The 20,785-nt window shown below is 45.4% G+C and overlaps 1 protein-coding gene across 1 annotated transcript in view; it reads right to left on the bottom strand.

Moving 5' to 3' along the window:
• GPR137B (G protein-coupled receptor 137B) overlaps positions 1-20,785 on the bottom strand; it is a 78,121-nt gene that overhangs the window by 32,253 nt on the left and 25,083 nt on the right. The window contains exons 2-5 of the mRNA XM_012506620.2: positions 18,729-18,778; positions 8,446-8,668; positions 7,075-7,224; positions 2,585-2,713 (exon numbers count right to left, since the gene is read on the bottom strand). Coding sequence (XP_012362074.2) covers positions 2,585-2,713; positions 7,075-7,224; positions 8,446-8,668; positions 18,729-18,778 — 552 coding nt within the window. The remainder of the gene's footprint in view (positions 1-2,584; positions 2,714-7,074; positions 7,225-8,445; positions 8,669-18,728; positions 18,779-20,785) is intronic.

A 20,785-nucleotide genomic window follows, 5' to 3' on the forward strand; every position in this document is an offset into this window, starting at 1 on the left:
GTACAAATATATGTTACAACGTAGATGAATCTTGAAAAAAACATTCTGCTAAGTGAAAGAAGTCAGTCACAAAAACCCACACACCATATGATTCCATTCATATGAAAGTCGAGACCAGGGAAATCTACAGACACAAGAGATTATAGTGGCTTATGCCCAGGGGTAGGGCAGGGACAGAAAGGAAATGGGGAATGGCAGATGATAGTATGGGGTTTCCTTTTGAGATGATGAAAGTGTTCTAAAATTGGCTGTGGTGATGGTTGCACATATGTGAATATCCCCCAAACCACTGAATTATATACATGAAATGGGTGAATTATATAAGTGAGTTACATCTCAATAAAGCTGTTTTTAAAAGAAAAAAAAACAGCCAGGAGTTTGAGACCAGCCTGGGCAACACAGCTCACGCAAGTAATCCCAGCTACATGCGAGACTAAGGCAAGAGAATCGCTTAAGCCCAGGAGGTCAAGGCTGAGGTGAGCTGTGATCGTGCCACTGCACTCCAACCTGGGTGACACAGCAAGACGCTGTCTCAAAAAAGAAGAGGATAAGGACAGAGATTCTCAAACTTTACAGTTCATTCAGATCACTTGGAGTGCTGATTAAAAATGTACATTCCCAGAACCTACCCCAGAGATTCTGGTCTGGGTCTCCAACATGACCTAAGAATCTTTACACCAAGCGCCCTGAGGGATTCTAATTCAGATGGTAAAGATCCGCACTTGAGTATCTCGTTACCTAGACTCTGAAGTTTGGCTCTAATGATGCCAAGTCTAGAGACCTGTTTCTACCAAATGAATTATGGATACAAATGTTAGATGACATTTTTTAAAAAATGCCCCAACTGCAGTGTATTCCTTTAAAGTTGATGGGTATGAGTTATAGATTTCCCCCCAAAAGAGTATTAGACTTTTTTCCTATGTAATTACAGAAGTTATAGATAGGACTATTATGTCATCTATATTGGCCGGGCACAGTGGCTCACGCCTGTAATCCCAGCATTTTGGGAGGCCGAGGCGGGCGGATCACGAGATCAGGAGATCGAGACCATCCTGGCTAACACAGTGAAACCCCGTCTCTACTAAAAATACAAAAAAATTAGCCGGGCATGGTGGCGGGCGCCTGTAGTCCCAGCTCCTCGGGAGGCTGAGGCAGGAGAATGGCCTGAACCCGGGAGGCGGAGCTTGCAGTGAGCCGAGATCGCGCCACTGCACTCCAGCCTGGGCGACAGAGTGAGACTCTGTCTCAAAAAAAAAAAAAAAAAAAAAAAAAAAAAAAAAAAAAAAAAAAAAAAATATATATATATATATATATATATATATATATATATATATATAAAATTTCTTCTCAAAACCTTATGATGCCAGAGAAAGCTACAGTGTAGCACAGGAATTAAAACCATGGACTCAGACGGGTGCAGTGGCCCATGCCTGTAATCCCAGCACTTTGGGAGGCTGAGGCAGGCGGATCACCTGAGGTCAGGAGTTCGAGAACAGCCTGGCCAACATAGTAAAACCCTGTCTCTACTAAAAATACAAAAATTATCCAGGCATGGTGGCGGGCATCTGTAGTCCCAGCTACTTGGGAGGCTGAGGCAGGAAAATCGCTTAAACCCGGGAGGCGGAGGTTGCAGTGAGCTGAGATCACGCCACCACACTCCAGCTTGGGCAACAGAGCGAGACTTCATCTCAAAAAAAAAAAAAACAAAAAAACAAAAAGCAAACAAAAAAACACCATTGACTCTTGGAACCAGACTGCTTGGTTTGAAGCCTGGCTCTGTCTCTGGCTTACAAAAACAAGATAAAAAAACAGGTCAGTCATCCGGGTATGAAATAAGAACTGTGAATTATTGGAGGACATTACTCATCTATGTCTTCCTCACCACCCGCTCTTTGCTCACATTGCCCCAAATCCACTCACTGTACTTTTCTATGGGTTTCATAGATCAGTAAGTCAAAAAGCTACCACTAGTGTGTGCGGCTGGAATAATTTACGGAACAAGGCGCCCAGGTGGTTTCTCACGCTGCTTGGTTTTGCATTTTCTGTCCTGTCCCATAAAGACATTCATATAAAGCTGGTTGAACAGCAATGTGACCAAACTAGGGGAGCAGGTTTAGCATTCCTTACGATAATGTTTCTTATTGCCCTATCCTCCCATTCCCTAGTCACCATCCGGCATGCTATTTCCTATGAGTGTTCTCTATTTCCTATTTCTATGTCTCTATTCTCTATTTTCCTTTGCTGTGAGAAAAGCTTCTATATTTGGTTCACAGCAAGTCCAAGTCTCAAATACTAATGAGGCAATGTTGCATTAAAAGAAATAGTTAATCACTTTCCCCAGGCCTTAAGATGCAACTTATAATAGTTTCATTTCTTTTGTAAAATAAAACTAAGCTGAAAAACATTTTCCCTCAAAAGATAAGGTAAATGAATGTCTCAATAAAATAGTCAAGGAAACTTTTCATACCACCACAGAAGGAAGAGGCCCTCTTCTCTTCTGAAAAGTGAAGAAAAAGTTCTAATTGCAGGTTTCATGATCAGAATTAGGAGACATTTTCTTACAAATATAAAATGGTTTACTTACAAGGTCCTTTGTAGGATTTCTAACTCGGAAGAAATAAACGACTAAGGTGGTAGGTAAGAGTTCCCAAACAAATAACACCACTCCAAATAATACGTATCCAGCATCTCCCAGCTGATTCTTCAAATCTGCCTGTTAGAAACAGAGAAGGGGAGTCATCAGACCAAGGGAAGAGGAAATAAATTTGATTAATTCTTTCTAATGTGAACAGAGAATAATTCTAATACTATAGTACAATTCATTCTCCTATATTTTAGAAAGTACTACAGAATATACTATATTAATACTTCTATTTAAAGTATTAAAATGTAGTATAGTACATTCTCCTAAAATATGCACATTGAAATCAGATAATAGTGATGGTCTAGACCTCAGATAGGGATTATTTAAACCATATGGGATAAATGATTATCTTCTTCTTCAAAATATTCAAAGACAGAAACTTCTAACCTCTGATGTTTTAATACTTCATGCCCCCAAAACTCTTAAGTCCAAATTAACACTCTCACTTAAATCTAAGCTGATTTTCTTCAACAATTGAATAGTGAGAAGGTTATGTTGCCTCCTCCTAAATTCTTAAGAGCAGCATATAACTATTATCCCTTAGTCTCATCCCTAGGATAAAGAGGTCAACTTTCAAACTTTTCTTCACGTAAACCATATCCTGTTGTTTACCCTTTAAAGCCTACTGTAGGCTAGCTTGTCTAGAAGAACAATCTGCAGAGCCTAAGGTGTTTGGTATGAGGCCCAGTGAGATGGCCAGAGAGTTTGGTGGAGCAGTGTTCTCTCTTCAGAACAGACAGAAGGTTCGTGAGGAAAGTGCATGGTTGGGTTTGGGCAACCATATCAGAAAGGCCATTGTTTCAAAGAAAGAATGTACCTTAAAAGGCCCAAACACCCAAACTTAACCCTTTTGCCTTCTCTATAACATCATACTTAAAGCATGGTGACCAAAACTACTCATGCTTCTTTCAGAAAGATCACTCTCCAGGGCCGGGCACGGTGGCTCAAGCCTGTAATCCCAGCACTTTGGGAGGCCGAGGCAGGTGGATCACGAGGTCAGGAGATTAGGACCATCCTGGCTACTAAAAATATAAAAAAAAATTAACCAGGCGTGGTGGTGGGCGCCTGTAGTCCCAGCTACTCGGGAGGCTGAGGCAGGAGAATGGCGTGAACCCAGGAGGTGGAGGTTGCAGTGAGCCGAGATTGCACCACTGCACTCCAGCCTGGGTGACAGAGCAAGACTCCAAAAAAAAAAAAAAAAAAAAAAGAAAGATCACTCTCCTACTTCTTCCATATCACATCTCAATCATGTGTTCTTTTTTGATTCCACACAAATAAGGTATACAACTGTGGTCATTTGTTTTGCTTGCTCCTAGATTATTTTAGTGGCAACATACATCTAGATAACCATAAATATCCCATAAAAATAGAAGAATTTTAAAGATTGTCATATTTTAAATCCACTGCAATTATAAATTTTATATATCTATATTTTGTTTGTTTCAGACAGGGTCTTGCTCTGTCACCCAGGCTGGAGTGCAGTGGTGCGATCACAGCTCACTGCAGCCTTCAGCTCCTGGGCTCAAGTGATCCTTCCAAGCAGCTAGGACTACAGGTGTGCACCAACATGCCTGGGTAATTTTTTAATTTTAATTTTTTATTTTTGTAGAGATGAGGTCTTGATATGTTGCCAGGGCTGGTCTCAAACCTCTGGCCTGAAGTGATCCTCCCAAAATGCTGAGATTACAGGCCACTGCACCCACCCATAAATTTTTTTGTTGTTTTTAAGTCAAAGCAAGATTAGGAAAGTAAAGAAAGAATGGCTACTCCTCCATATACAGAATTTATAGGCAGAGCACCCAGGCATTCTTAATTGAAACAAAAACTGAAGTAATTTTGTTAAAACCAAATCTTTGTTGTTCAATGGATACAGAGTTTCAGTTTAGGAAGATGAAAAAATTCTAGAAATGGATGGTTCTGATGGCTGCACAACACTGAGTGTACTTAATGCCAGTGAACTGTACACTTAAAAATGGTTAAAATAGGGCCAGGCGACGGTGGCTCATGCCTATAATCCCAGCACTTTGGGAGGCCGAGGTGGGCGGATCATGATGTCAGGAGTTCAAGACCAGCCTGGCTAATATGGTGAAACCCCGTCTCTACTAAAAACACAAAGAAATTAGCCGGGCATGGTGGCGCTCGCCTGTATTCCCAGCTACTCAGGAGGCTGAGGCAGAAGAATCACTTCAATCCAGAGGTGGAGGTTGCAGTGAGCCAAGATTGTGCCACTGCACTCCAGCCTGGCGACAGAGACTCTGTCTCAAAAAAATAAAAAAGGTTAAAATAGCAAATGTTACATATATTTTACTACAATACAAAATCAAATCCTTTGTGTATTATGATTGTCTCTAATTCATCGTTTGAAGTTCAGATTTTCATATACTTGATTTCCTCAAAATAGTGCACACCCTTAGCAGTGCCTTGCCCAGCTTTCTGCCATCCTATGTTTGTGGTGGTGGTTTGGGTTCAGAGATGTGGTTTTAATCCTTTCTAATTATAACACAATTTTACCTTGTCCTCACAGGTTTAGCTTATCATGATCATTTTATTCTTTCTTCTACTGTCTAAATCCAGCTCAAGGTTCCAGCACTATTGAGATGTTAGAAGCAGATTTACAGATGGTTAGGTATTCAATACTTTTCCAGGAAAAGCTAAGGAAACTTTGCAAATCAATCTAATTTAAAATAGGGAAGTACATTTCTTTGTTAATGGCTAATCCATGTGTCTCTTTTCCTTAGTGGACCCTAAAGCTCCCAGAGGGCAGGGAATGAGTCTGTTCAGTTTTGTATCCCTGGCACTTTGCACAGTGCCCAAGACAAGGAAAAAAAATGCTGTTTGTCAAATGAGTGAATGGTGGTTCATTCTCATTGTTGTTGTGAGTCTTCGTGAGCATGGATGGCAGATGACATTTCACTACCTTTGTTCATTTGCTTTATGACTCGCAACTTACACATTTATAGAATGTATTTTTAAAAACAGTATCATATTGCGACAACTAGTGCCATGAGCTTTTATAAAACTTTAATATCCTCAGTCACTTTTGTCTAGATTTTCTCAAATGCTGTGTGCATGCTCCATTAAAAATATTCTCTCCCTGAGGATGATGACAAAAAAACAAAAACATTCTCATAACTTCATAGTCCTAAGTATTTTCTGAAATCTGAATACAATTTGCTTAATCTTTGCAAATGTCACCCTTTAATAGTATCATCTTACATTTATATGGAAGCATGTTAAAAAAATTAAGTACTGGCTGGCGTGGTGGCTTACGCCTGTAATCCTAGCACTTTGGGAGGCCGAGGTGGGTGGATCACCTGAGACAGGAGTTCGAGACCAGCCTGGCCAACATGGTAAAACCCTGTCTCTACTAAAAATACAAAAATTAGCCAGGTGTGGTAGCATGCACCTGTAGTTCCAGCTGCTCTGGAGGTTGAGGCAGGAGAATTGCTTGAACCTGGGAGGTGGAGGTAGGAGTTCGAGACCAGCCTGGCCAACATGGTGAAACCCCATCTCTACTAAAAAATACAAAATTAGCCGGGTATGGTGGCTCATGCCTGTAATCCCAGCACTTTGGGAGGCCAACGTGGGTGGATCATCTGAGGTCAGGAGTTCAAGACCAGCCTGACCAACATGGTGAAACCCCATCTCTACTAAAAATACAAAAAATTAGCCAGGTATGGTAGCAGGTGCCTGTTATCCCAGCTACTCTGGAGGCTGAGGCAGGAGAATTGCTTGAACCTGGGAGGCAGTTTGTGCCATTGCACTCCAGCCTGGGCAACAAGAGTGAAACTCCATCTCAAAAAAAAAAAAAAAAAAAAAAAGTACTGCTTAACAAAAGCCCTAAGAGGGAGAATGGGGTGAAAAGTATGTGTGTACACATGTATGTGGATACATACATATATGTAATCTCCTGGTTTTCTCAAAGACATGTGAAAGGGAACAAGGCAGGTGCTGTGATCCCATGTGACAGATGAGTTCAGATGCCACACAGGGAAGTGACCTCTCAAGGTCACTCAGTCATTCACCAGCAAAAACAAGGAGCGTGTACTTCTCTGCCAATGTGAACCACTGACATGCAAATACAGTCGGCCCTCCGTATCAGTGGGTTCCACATGTGCAGACTCAACCATCCACGGATCAAAAATATTTGAAAATAAAAAATACTAATAACAATTAAAAACAAATTTTCAAACAATGTAGTATAACAACTGTTTACATAGCATTTGTGTTGTATTTGGTATTGTAAGTCATCTAGAGATTAATTTAAAGTATACAGAAGGATGTGTGTAGGTTATATGCAGATACTACACCATTTTATATCAAGGACTTGAGCATCCAGATTTTGGTATTTTCTGGGGTCCTGGAACCAATGCCTCGAGGATACCAAGGGTCCCTGGTCTGGTGACACCTCCTCAGCGCCCCCAACTGACCTGGTCTGATACATTGTACCAGTCATAATCAAAGGAATGGACGCTCTTGTTCTGAGAAAATGACAGGATGAACAGGTTGTAGCAGGCCCGAGAGGTGTAAAGCAGTATCACGGTGACACCGATGGCAGTCACTTGACACACGGAGGAGCCCTGGAAAAGAGGGAGCAGAAGGTATGGCACACTCCAGGTCCGAGACACTAGCCCCTTCCCCAGCCCCCACCTGGTATCAGCCCTTTGGGATTTCAGGGCACTGTGGTCTCGTTGGGTCTTCCATCAGAGTCCTTCTCACACTCCTCCTTCCTACAATTTCAAGTGTCTTCACATGGACCCTGGGACTTTGTTTGGAGATGCCTTTAATGGGGTTAAAATATGCACCATTTTCCTGTGGCCTACAGTGTGTGAGCGAGAAAGTCAGACGGCTTAGTTGCTGACTCTCTAATGGCCACTGCTCGGCTCCAGGAGGATCTTCTTGGCTTCTACACACAGCAGGTGAGCCCAGGCCAGGGCCTCTGGCTCAAGGAGGCAAGTAAACAATCTCACAGGGACAACGGCTGGGGCAGAGCTCAGGATCGCTCTGTCCAGAGTCTCTGAGGCCGGGAATACAGGAGCTCTAATGTGACTTGGGCTTGGAATTACCTGGAAATCAGTGATTTGTGCCCCACATGATGAAGCTATCAATTTCCAAAGACACTTAAAAGACCCCTGGCTCAAAATGGACAGTTAACATGACCAAAAAACTAAAACTGACTTTTGAGTACGGTATTAGACAGTCATTAACTAAATCTAAGATATTATTTTCTTTTGCCAGTAGTGCTTTGTTAGCTTGTGTGTCATAGGGGTGAGCTCAGTGGTATTCTGACAACCTATGATTCAACCCTTCCTATTAAAAACCACAGTTCTGTTGTTAAAAGCCTTGAGTAGTCCGGGCACGGTGGCTCACGCCTGTAATCCCAGCACTTTGGGAGGCCGAGGCGGGCGGATCACAAGGTCAGGAGATCAAGACCATCCTGGCTAACACAGTGAAACCCTGTCTCTACTAAAAATACAAAAAATTAGCCAGGCGTAGTGGCGGGCGCCTATAGTCCCAGCTACTCAGGAGGCTGAGGCAGGAGAATGGCGTGAACCTGGGAGGCGGAGCTTGCAGTGAGCCGAGATCACCCCACTGCACTCCAGCCTGGGAGACAGAGGGAGACTCCATCTCAAAAAAAAAAAAAAAAAAAAGCCTCGAGTAGCCCCTGTGTGGGAGACAATAAAACAGAGAAAGTCAAGGCAAAATCAAGTCTAAAATTCATCAAAATGTACTTTTGCAAACCAGGAAACTCTTTTTAGAACATGTTTCATGGGAGGGATCTTGACCACATTTCCACCTACCTTGGACTCCAAGTAAATGTTGGCTAAGGACATCTTAGAGATTTTGTAGAGACAGATGGAGAGAGAGACGGCACACAGCACGAAGAGCGTGTCATTAATGGCCACTCTCACGGAGACGATAACCTTCCTCTCCCAGTTTCCTGTCTTTACCAGCACAGCACAGGTTAAATTCACCAACAGGAAAACAAGGCTGATGAAGAGGGAGGCCAGGTAGAGGGGTAACCTGGAAGGCATGAGAGCAACTTGTCAGCTGCACATCCCAGGTCAGTCTAGAAGGAAACTGAGATGTGTTTTGGTGAACTGCTAGAAGCAGATATACCAAAGGTGACATCTGAGAGCTTGGACTTTGGCAACAGACGTTCCCAGATTCAAATTACAAACCGACCCCAAATTGTGCCTCTGGATGGTCCTTTACCTCTCTGAACCCCGCTTTCCCCATCTGTGGGATGTTGTGAGGACTGAGAGCTCACACACGTTGGCTGGCGTGGACACTCGCTGAGTGCTTCCTACTCACAGCGAAGAGTGAAGAGCACAGCTCGGGACGGGGTTTTACAGGCATTCTGACAACTCCACATTGTTAGAATTAACTTAGACAAAATGCAACCTCTTTGAGCCTTGGTTCCATCACTTGAAAATAAGACTACATAATACCTACCTTATTTATAGGTCTTTTGTGGGGATTAGGTGAGATAATGAATTTGTATAATGCATTTTACCCCCAAAAGTCATTATTGACGTGGAGGCCAGAGAGCACTCACTAATGTGATTAAAAATCTGCCACAGGCCAGGGGCAGTGGCTCATGCCTCTAATCCTGGTACCTTGGGAGGCCAAGGCAGGCAGATTGCTTGAGGTCAGGAGTTCAAGACCAGCCTGGCCAACATGGTGAAACCCCGTCTCTACTAAAAATACAAAAATTAGCTGGGTGTGGTGGCACACACTTGTAATCCCAGCTACTTGGAAGGCTGAGGCAGGAGAATCACTTGAAGCGGGAGGTGGAGGTTGCAGTGAGACGAGATCGCGCCACTGCACTCCAGCCTGGGGGACAGAGTGAGACTCAGTCTCAAAAAACAAAAACAAAAACAAAACTGCCACAGCAACTGCCCAAGGATCAACAGATGCAAAACTCTACTTCACTGGCCATTTTTAACCTGTAGTTTCTCAGAGCTACACACTTCCTAAGTGACCTGTGTAAAATCTATGGAAAGACCCGGACATGGAAACTGGGATTCCAGTCCCAGCTCTAGACATGCCACTGATGATAAGTCAGTGGGTAGGGAGAGGGAGGGGGTAGAGAGAGAAAGAGGAAGACAGAGAAAAAGAGACAGAGAGGGGCAGGGGATATGGCCCAAAGAGACCTTGGTTCCACCCCACCCAGGTCCATGCCCAGCTGCAGTTTTATTTCCTGCCCTCAGATTCCAGTGTGAAATAACAACCCCCCACTTACTCAGGCTAATCTGAATGGCATTTTATGTCTTGTAATTAATAATTTACTACCCACTGGCAAAATCTCTCACATAACTTTCAGAACCCAGTTCTACCAAAGAACTTTGTCTACCCGGCTCCTGCTCATCCTCTAGATCTTAGCTCAAACAGCACTGCAGCAAACACACCCCTGACCCTCCCTGTACCTCCTCACACGCACACACACCATGGGTACACAGGCAGTCAGGTTTCTCTGACATCTGCTCTCCTGGTTCCCTGTATTTTAACTTCACAGACTTATCACAGTTTATAACAAAACAGACAGGCGACCATCTGATCAATGCCTGGGTCTCCCTAGACAGAAAGTCCCACAGGAAATGAGCCTCTCCATTTCCACTCTCTCCATCCACACTGTAGGTGGCACGGTCTCCACGAAGAAGGTTTAAGAGGGAGGGAGGGAAGAAGGAACGAGTCAGTCCAAAAAGCATGACGTCAGCTTGATCAAGGGCTGCCTGTTTATTTCCTATGAATGCTCTAAGCACAGCAGCTGCTAGGTCTTCCCCTGGCTAGTGGGGAAATGACCCGTCATAGGGGAATTAAACAACTTTCTGGGGAGGCAGAAAGGACTGCAGGCTTCTCCCTGCAGAGCCCTGTGCTGGGGGCTGGCTGCTCATCAGGCCCATGCTGAGAGAGTGGGATGAAGACGAGGCGGCCCGGGCCCCCAAGCAGCTCAAGGGGCAGGAAGGTGCCACGGTAAGGAACGTGTGTGCCCTGGAGGAGGGACAAAGTACTTGCATCGGAGAGATGAGCGAGTCGGACATGCAGGAGGGGAGCCGCCACCCCAGCATGGCTGCAGTGGGATGGGAACAGTGCTCCCCACCCCTCAAGAGCTGTGTGATGTGTGATGATAGAGAGCTGTGTGATGACGGAGAGCGCTGTGAAGTCTTAGGGATTCGACCTCACGTGTCATGATGCACTCAGAGCTTTTCAAACAAAAACGTTAATGATTTGCCATGGACAGATTCTTTTCTAGACCCTGATCGCTGAGCAAGGCCCCTCACTCTCTCATGTCACAGGCCCTGCTGTTCCCTCCGCACCTCCAACCTCTTCCCCACCAGACTGTGGGCATGAGAGGGGCAGCCCCACCCTCCCACATCCCCAGCCTCAAAATGCCATGCCGGGCTCCCACTAAGTGCCTATCCTTCAATTCTATGACACACTCTTTGCTTCATGTTTTCATGGTCAGGATCATCTTGCACTATGGAACACTGTGCATTCAGCGTGGGAGTGTTTCTTCTCTTCCTGGAACCTGTTGTAAAGCCCTTGGTGTAGGAGGTCAGAATCAGGAAACTGAAATTTGCATGCGACCTTGAGCCAGTCACCTAACCAAGCAAGCCCCGCTGCTTCCTCCTCTCCAGAGCTGGAGGTGTTCCGTGTCAGTCTCTTGGGGCCATGGAGTGGACCAGGGAAATAATGCCTGTGGAGCTTTCAGGGCGCTCCTGGCTTACAGGGAGGTATTATGGTTTTCATGTGCTCTGCCCCATGTTCTCACAGTGATGGGGGAATCAGGGGAGGAGGGTATGGGCCAAAGGAGCTGTGGAGACAGACAAAGGCAGGGCCACTTGGGAGTTACCAAAAATCTGTATTCCAGATTCTCAAAAGCCCTGCTTTTATTATTTTATCTGCTGTGCTTTTGTGAAGAGTGCTAGATGGAAACATCCAGAACCCTTGTGTACACACATTCCACGCAGCAGCCTCTGGGGGAACGCACTGTCTGGCCACTTACGTTTTCCAGATGATTCCTCGTGGGTGCTGTTTGAAATACAGTTGACCCTTGAGCAATACAGGTTTGAACTGTGCAGGGCCACTTACATATGGATTTTCCTCCACTGCCACCCTTGACACAGCAAGACCTTCCTCTCCCTTCTCCTCCTCCACTTACTCAGCATGAACACAATGAGGATGAAGACCTTGATGATCACCCACTTCCACTTAATAAGTAGAAAATTTGTTTTCCCTTATGAGTTTCTGTATTTTTTAAGAGACAGCATCTCTCTGTGTCACCCAGGCTGGAATGCAGTGGCACAATCATGGCTCACTGCAGTCTCGAACTCCTGGCCTCAAGTGATCCTCCCGTCTTGGCCTCCCAAAGTGCTGGGATTACAGCTGTAAGCCACTGCACCTGGCCTACACTCTTCCTCAGAAAATATGCTTGTTTCTGTAGCTTCAATCATGACTTTTGTATGAGTGAGTTCAAACATCTTTTGTCTCAAGCCATGCCTCTGATCTGAGTTCCAGACTCATTTCCCTAACAGCCTGCCATTCGGAGGCCCCCCCCCCTCAAGCCAGCATGTTCCAAACTCAATTCCCAATGTCCTTTTTTTCTGAGTTGGGGTCTTGCTCTGTCACCCAGGCTGGAGTACAGTGATGCAATCCTAGCTCACTGCAGCCTTGAACCCCTGGGCTCGAGCAAATGATTCTCCCACTTCAGCCTCCCGAGTAACTAGAACTACAAGCACGTGCCACCACACCCAGCCCCAGTGTCCCTCTTCTAACACGCCTCTAAGTGTTCCTATTTCTGTTAAAGGTGCCATAGCTTTTCATAGACTCTAACTGTAATGTTCGTCTTTGATTCCATCCACCCCCTATATAATCCATTGTCAAGGTCAGTAGATTCTTCATTCCCACTCTATCCATGCCTCCTGTGCCAGCCTCACACAGTCTCATGCCTCTGACCAGAACTAATGTAGTTTCCTATTCACCTTGGCCCTAAAGCCCCACCCCCCATCTTCCAGAACCCAGCACTCAAGAGGCAGCTCAATCTATGGACAGGCTACATGCTAATCAAGCTGGTCAACTCCATGTTTTAAACATGTCTGGGTGTCTCCACCCCCTGTCTTTCTGCAAGCTGATTTTTCTGCCTGGAACCTTCCTCCTTCTTGATTTTTATCTATCAAATCCTATTCTCAGAGCCTTTAGGAGGCTTTGTTTAGTCTACTAAACAAAAGCCTGTTATTATCTTAGGAAAGGAGGCTGTGTTGGGAGATTTGAAACAATATGGAAAAAAATATGTGTGACCTAACATCAAGTTAAAAAGTCAGGATGCAAAATTGGAAATGCAAATAGACATCAACTTTGTCTTGGGAAATCTGTATAAAAGCCTACAATGGAAGACATCACTGTATTTCCTCAGGGCTGGAGGGGGTTTATGTTGGGAGGAGAGAAAGTTCAGTGGACTTGCTTTCTTTCTTTCCACATGTCTATATTCACAAAATGTCTATCTTTTTCTATTGTATAATTTTTTTCTAATATGCTTGTTATCACTTTTATAATGCAAAACCATCTTGCAAAACAAGTTTTTTTCCCTCTGTGCCTGCAGCTGTGGTAGAAAGGGAGCGATCTGGAGGTGTGGCGAGAGAGTTTTCAAAGGGGGCCAGAATAAACTGTATCAAAAAAGTATGTTTCCACAGAAACAGAGTTTTGTACACTGCCCCCAAAACTACTTCTTTTTAACCTAAACCATAGGGCCAGGATACATAGCTCATCCCGGCATGATGACAGAAATGACCCAAAGAAATGAAACAATCAGTGTGACCCAGCATCTGGGAAAACCACTTTGTTTGTAGGACCAGAAGGCTCAGTGCTGCTGGTCAGCAAATGCAGGGATGAGGCGAGTCTTCAAGGCAGCCAACACAACAGTGCCTGACCACCTCCTACTGTGAGGGAACAGAAGCAATGGGTAAAGCATTGTTTAAATTTATCTCCCAATACCATCGATTCCTTCCTTCCTTTATTCCTGTTTCCCTCCCTCCCTCCTTCCTCTCTCTTTCCCTCCCTTTCTTTCTCTTTCCCTTCCTTCCTTTCTTCCTTTCTCTCTCTCTCTTTCCCTCCCTCCCTCCCTTCCTTTCCTCCCTTTCTTTCTTCTCTTCTTTTTGAGACAGGGTCTTGCTCTGTCACCCAGGCTGGAGAGCAGTAGTGCAATCACAGCTCACTGCAGCTTCAACCTCCTAGGCTCAAGCAAGTCTCTCACCTCGGCATTCTGAGTAGCTGGGAATACAGGCGTGTACCACCACGCCCAGCTGATTTTTTTATTTTGTAGAGATGGGATCTTGCTCTGTTGTCACGGCTGGTCTTGAACTCCTGGGGTCCAGTGATGCTCCCACCTCAGGCTCCCAAAGCGCTGGGATTACAAACATGAGCCACTGCTTTTTCACTTAAAGAAAGGGAAAAGCATGCCAGGCATGGTGACGTGTACCTGTAATCCCAGCACTCTGGGAGGCTGAGGTGGGAGAGTCGCTTGAGTCCAGGAATTCAAGACCAGCCTGGACAACACAGCAAGGCCCTGTCTCTACAAAAAAAAAAATTTTTTTTTTTTTTTTTTTTTTTTTTTTTTTGAGACAGAGTCTGGCTCTTTCGCCCAGGCCGGACTGCAGTGGCGCTATCTCGGCTCACTGCAAGCTCCGCCTCCTGGGTTCACGCCATTCTCCAGCCTCGGCCTCCCAAGTAGCTGGGACTACAGGCGCCTGCCACCGCGCCCAGCTAATTTTTTGTATTTTTCGTAGAGACAGGGTTTCACTGTGTTAGCCAGGATGGTCTCGATCTCCTGACCTTGTGATCCGCCCGCCTCGGCCTCCCAAAGTGCTGGGATTACAGGCGTGAGCCACCACGCCCGGCAAAAATTTTTTTTTATCAGCTGGATGTGGTGACATGCACCTGTATTCCCAGCTACTCAGGAAGCAGAGGCAGGAGGATCGCTTGAGCCCAGGAGATTAAAGCTATGGTGAGTTATGACTGCACCACCGCCACTGCACTCTGGCCTGGGTGAGACCTTGTCTCTTAAAAAAAAAAAAAAAAAAAAAAAAAAAAAAAAAAAAAAAAAAAAAAAAAAAAACAGGAAAACCTGGCTCACTATATTTTTTACTTATTTAAAAAAATCACAAAGCTAGAGGGCAAACAGTTGGAAACGTTTAAAATCAACGTGCTCTTGAGCACTCCCATGCCAAATGTTCACATTTCTTAAACCAAATAAATTCAAATACATAGACTGAGAAAGAGAAAGCCTGAATCAAATTGCCTTCCACTCCAGCAAAACTCTGAGCTAGCAGATGTGGGAGGGCAGAGGTGATTTTAAGTGAAAAATAAAGTGATTCTTGGCTGAGTTGAATATAAATCATCTTCAAAACCAGTGAATTACTACAGGAATAGATTGGAGTGGAAAGTTTCAACTAGTTCTAGACTAATGGCTCATGTTTTATTTCCAGTGAGTTATGATTAAATTAGGGAAGCCAATCAATTTAGAAGCCAACATACCAAAGCATCTCAAGGGAGAGACTGTGGCCTGAAATGTCTCTAGCGGCATGTGGTTTAAGAGAACTGAGGAATTCTATAGATGAGACTAAAGATGTGCCTACACAGGAGTAACTCCTAGTATTTCTTTATATTTGGCAACAAAATCACTAGCACTGGATTAACAGGCATGTCCCATTGAAACCTCACCCTCCTGTTTCAAGGAACTCTCCAACTTCGCTGGCCTAAACATCTCACTTTTTTTTTTTTTTTTTTTTTTTTGAGATGGAGTTTTTGTTCTTATTGCCCAGGCTGGAGTGCAATGGTGCAATCTCGGCTCACTGCAACCTCAACCTCCTGGATTCAAGTGATTCTCCTGCCTCAGCCTCCCAAGTAGCTGGGATTACAGGCATGCGCCATCACACCCGGCTAATTTTTGTATTTTTAGTAGAGATGGGATTTCACCATGTTGGCCAGGATGGTCTCGAACTCGTGATCTCAGGTGATCTGCCCACCTCCTAAACTGCTGGGATTACAGGCGTGAGCCACCGCGCCCGGTCCCAGACATCTCACTTTTAACATCTGGATCCAACTATATTTCTCCCCATCTTCTCCCTTCATTTCTGCAAATCCCTTCCCAATAAAATGCAGCCATACATGTCAGCGCAGCCTGTCTTCGAGGTATACTTTGGCTCAAGGATCAAGCGAGGACTGCCCCACGTGCGTATCTTCTCACCTGACGACCCCAGTCCCCGTGCTCAGAGGCTGAAAGCTTTTTAAACAATTTCCTTTCTGACCAGTGCTTTCATATTCCACCTCTAGAAGACATCTAATTACCCCAGCCTCAACTGCTTCCAAGATAAAATCAGTTCCACGGTCCGATCAGACAGAATGTTCTCCTCCCATGCCCATCTTCACTCATGCTTTGACCTACATTTCTGGTTGGGGGGATGCAGGACAAAGACTATAGATGCAGGGAGGCTACTATCTTGTTACTGGAGAAGAGAGGGACTGTCTACTTGTACTTTATACAGGTTAAACATCCCTAACCCAAAAATTCAAAATCCGAAATGCTCCAAAATCTGAAACTTTTTGAGCATCAATCAACATGATGCCACAACTGGAGAATTCCACACCTGACTTCATGTGATGGATTGCAGTCAAAACACAGTTACAACTGTTTTATGCTGAGTTATTAAAAACATTGTATAAAATTGCCTTCAGGATATGTGTATAAGGTGTATCTGAAACATAAATACATTTCGTGTTAGATTTGTATCCCATCCAATCCCCCCATCTCTCATTATGTATACAAAAATATTTCTTTTTCCTTTTTTTTTAATTGAGACAGAGTCGCTGTGTTGCCCAGGCTGGAGTGCAGTGGCACGATCACCACACACTGCAACCTCCACCCCTTAGGCTTAAGCGATTCTCCCGTCTCAGCCTCCTGAGTAACTGGGATTATAGGCACCTGCCACCATACCCGGCTAATTTTTGTATTTTTAGTCAGAAACGGGGTTTCACCATGTTGGCCAGACTGGTCTCAAACTCCTGACCTCAAATGATCCACCCACTTCGGCCTCCCAGAGTGCTAGGATTACAGGAGTGAGCCACTGTGCCCAGCCTGTATATAATATTTCAAAATCCAAAAAAATCTGAAATCTGAAATATTTTTGGTCCCAAGCATTTCAGATTAGGGACACTCAACCTGTACTTTAAATTGCTCTCCTTGGAACCAACATCATCTCACAGCGGACGCTGAAGTTCCACCTGAGTCTGGTAGAGACGTGAACTGAGCCACACGCAAAGCAGTGAAGGGAGACAGCAAGATCAGGTGAGAAACAAAACAAAGCCCGGGACGGTGAGTCTTGGGACTTGTATCTTGGCCCAGGCACCTTCACAGAACTTTCTGAACTTGAGATAAACTTTCTGAACTGGTTGCCTTGGATATAAACTCAAGATTAAACTATTACACCTTCAGAATTTTAAGTAAAAGGTCTTTACATATTTTTAGATGATATATATTTAAATAAAATATGTATAAGATTTAACATATTTTTAAAAATGACAAAATAATTTTTCATTTTGACCCAAGGAGGCAATGGCCAGAGTCACCTTTTCAGAAATGTTTGCTGGTGGCAGTGGAGTTCTCCTGGGCAGAGACGCCAGAACCCCTGGATTCACACTGCACCCCCTCGCCTCTTCCAGAGGCCTGTTCTCCTCCCCCAACCCCAGTCAAACCTGACCATTCTTTTTTTTTTTTTTTTTTTTGAGATGGATTCTCACTCTGTTGCCCAGTCTGCAGCACAGTGGTGCAATCTTGGCTCACTGCAACCTCTGCCTCCTGAGCTCAAGTGATTCTCCCGCCTCAGCCTCCTAAGTAGCTGAGACAACAGATGTGCACTACCTCGCCCGGCTAATTTTTGTATTTTTAGTAGACAGGGTTTCACTATGCTGGCCAGGCTGGTCTCGAACTCCTGACCTCAAGTGATCAGCCCACCTCAGCCTTCCAAAGTGCTGGGATTACAGGCGTGAGCCATCGTGCCCGGCCAAACCTGACTATTCTTTAAGCCACTGGTTCTTGGCCTTAGGAAAGTCATAGGCCTCTCCCCTCTGCGGAGAGCTAAGAACCCCTCCATAGGAAAATGCAGATCCCCCTCCTCACATAACTTAAGAGGTTCCCTTCCAGGTTACACTCCGGCACAAGCCTCTCTTCTTCCACAAAATGTGCATGCCTCCCGGTGTCCATGCTTTTGGCATGTTGTATATCCTGCTCTGCCTGATTCTGCAAGCCTTTGTGTTAAGCCATCTTTACAAATATAGAGTGTCCACTTCTCAGCTAGAACACATTCTTCCTCCTGGTGCCTCAGTGAGCACTGAATGGTCAGAACGGTATTTCTGGATGTGGATGCACACCCTGCAAGCAGCTGTGTGCAACTTAGGGTTCAATGGGCGCTGAAGTTCTGGAAAACAAGGAGCCAGAGCCTACCAGCAGCTGAGACAAGGCGGGTAAGGCCACCAGGTGGCAGGATGCAGGGGCGAGTCCCTTCCATAGCTGCACCTGTACCTGCACCTGCACCTGCACCTGCACCTGCACCTGCACCTGCACCTGCACCTGCACCTGCACCTGCACCTGCACCTGCACCTGCACCTGCACCGGGAGCGTGGGAGGTGCAGGATGGGGAAGCGGGAGCACCTGGCAAAGCACTGCATCTTCAAGGAACCCTGTTTCCTTCTGCTGAGGCTCTTACTTCTCAAGTGCCTCAGAAAGGTTTAGAGGCAACATACACCTATTTTATTCCCATCTATCTCCTCCTGTTAGGAAAGGCACCAGGCTCTTGTTTCTGAACTGGGTATGATGAAAGTCCCCATGACTCATGAAGTCATGATTTGATGACCTGACCCTCACCGGCAATGCACATGATATGCGCACAGTGTGGGCAGCAGCCAGCAGGCAGGACTGCTTCCGGCGGCTCACAGAGCAATGATGTGTGCAAACCCCGATGGAAAGATGAGATTCATGTGTCGGCACTTTCCCCTTCTACCACAGAAAGAGATGCCCCGCAGTACTTACCGGTATTTGAGTAATTCTGGAGAATATTTTGACTTGGCTTTGAAAATCACCTGCAACGACAGAAAAACATGGCAGGTTGGGGTCCAATATGTTGACAGAACCAGACTGATACCATCACTGGGAATTCCTCTGCCCCTTCATCCCCCAGCACCGGGGCATGTTTTTTGTAATTGAAATGTCCACACTTGTTATGCCAAATATTTCTTATGTTGCACATACAGTTTTAATAGTAAAGGAATTCAAACGTGGTTAAAAAAGAAAACAAAAGTAAATATATTACTAGTCTACCATAGCCAAGTACTTCTCTTAAGATTCTTTTTTTTTTTTTGGAGACAGAATTTCACTCTTGTTGCCCAAGCTGGAGTGCAATGGCGCCATCTCGGCTCACTGCAACCTCTGCCTCCCAGGTTCAAGTGATTCTCCTGCCTCAGCCTCCCAAGTAGCTGGGATTACAGGTGTCACCACACCCAGTTACTTTTTGTATTTTTAGTAGAGATGGGGTTTCACCATGTTGGCCAGGCTGGTCTCGAACTCCTGACCTCAGGTGATCTGCCCACCTCAGCCTCCCAAAGTGCTGGGATTACAGGTGTGAGCCATCATACCCGGCCTTAAGATTCTTATTTAAGATAAACAGTCCACTCTCTTTATTAGAATTTTTGCTGGCACCAAATTAGTAAGTGTCTGCCTATCCAGGCCTCAAACTTTGCAGTACATTTAAAATAACAAAACATCTTTGGACAAAAGAAATATCAAATTGGACTGTTTTCTGAAACAGAAATATTGCAGACTGGCGTTTCTCAAGCTCTTTTCTAAGTCTTCACAATTGCTGAATTGCCCACACACACTGGATGGCAGAGAGCCTGGCAGAGCCTTCGAGGAGGTGAAGAGGAGGCAGAAGGTAGGTGTCCACGCATGCTTCCACTCCCCAGACAAGGAGGCTGCTACTGCTACAGCACGTGCTGGAAATTCAAGCAGGGGTCCAGGCTCATGGGGATCGCAGTGGGGGGTCTCTGGGGACTAGGATAGCCTGTGGAGCAGTTACACATGAGCACACGGATCCCTGGTGTTCAACGGGGTTGCAGTACAGTACTGGGAGAAGGAAAGAAAGGGTGTGGAAGACTGGAGGAGAGAGGACAGCTTTTCAGAAACAATCTGTCAGGCATCTGAAGACCCCCATTCCGGCAACTTTGGACTCCATTCTCCCGCCGCACCCCCTCATCCCCCAGCCCCTGGCAACCACCACTGTACCACTGTACCACAAGTACCACTGTACTCTCTGTTTCTATGAGTTCTAACTTGTTTAGATTCCACATATAAGCGGGATCTATTTGTCTTTCTGTGACTGGCTTGTTTCACTTAGCGCAGTGTCCTCCAGCCGTGTGGAGTAAGTCCTGGGGAGCTCTCCTGCAGTGTGTTGACTACAGTCAGTAACAATGTATTGTATACCTGAAATCTGCTAAGAGAGATCTTAAGTGTTCTCACCACAAAACAAGGGTGGGCAACTATGTGAGGTGATGGATGTGTTGTTAACTAGCTTGACTGTGGGAATCATTCCTTATGTACATGTATTATCAAAACATCACGGTGCACACTTTGAATATATTCCATCTTTGTCAATTATACCTCAATGAAGCTGGGGTGGGGAAAGAAGACTCACATTCCCCACTTGCAAGCAAACTGCTCTCCATGGAGTTCCTAAACCTACCCTCGGCCTCGGGGCCTTTCTTCCCACAGCCCCCTGAAGCTCCCGAACCCCGGTGCTCTGTGTGCATACCCTCCCGGTCCTCCTCTCCCTCATGAATGCCCCGGTCACATCCACTCTCCGCTGCTTCTCAGGGAGGAGGCTGAAATGGGAGGATCGCTTGGGCCCAGGAGTTTGAGACCACCCTCGCCAACATAGTGTGAGGTCTCAGCTCTTAAAAAAAAAACCCCATAAGATAATGATCTTATGACGGCCAGGCACGGTGGCTCACGCGTGACCTCAAGTGCTCCACCCACCTCGGCCTCCCAAAGTGCTGGGATTCCAGGCATTAGCCACTGTGTCCGGCCATTCCTAA

This window comes from Nomascus leucogenys, chromosome 5, assembly GCF_006542625.1.
Source record: "Nomascus leucogenys isolate Asia chromosome 5, Asia_NLE_v1, whole genome shotgun sequence".
Lineage (NCBI taxonomy): Eukaryota > Metazoa > Chordata > Mammalia > Primates > Hylobatidae > Nomascus > Nomascus leucogenys.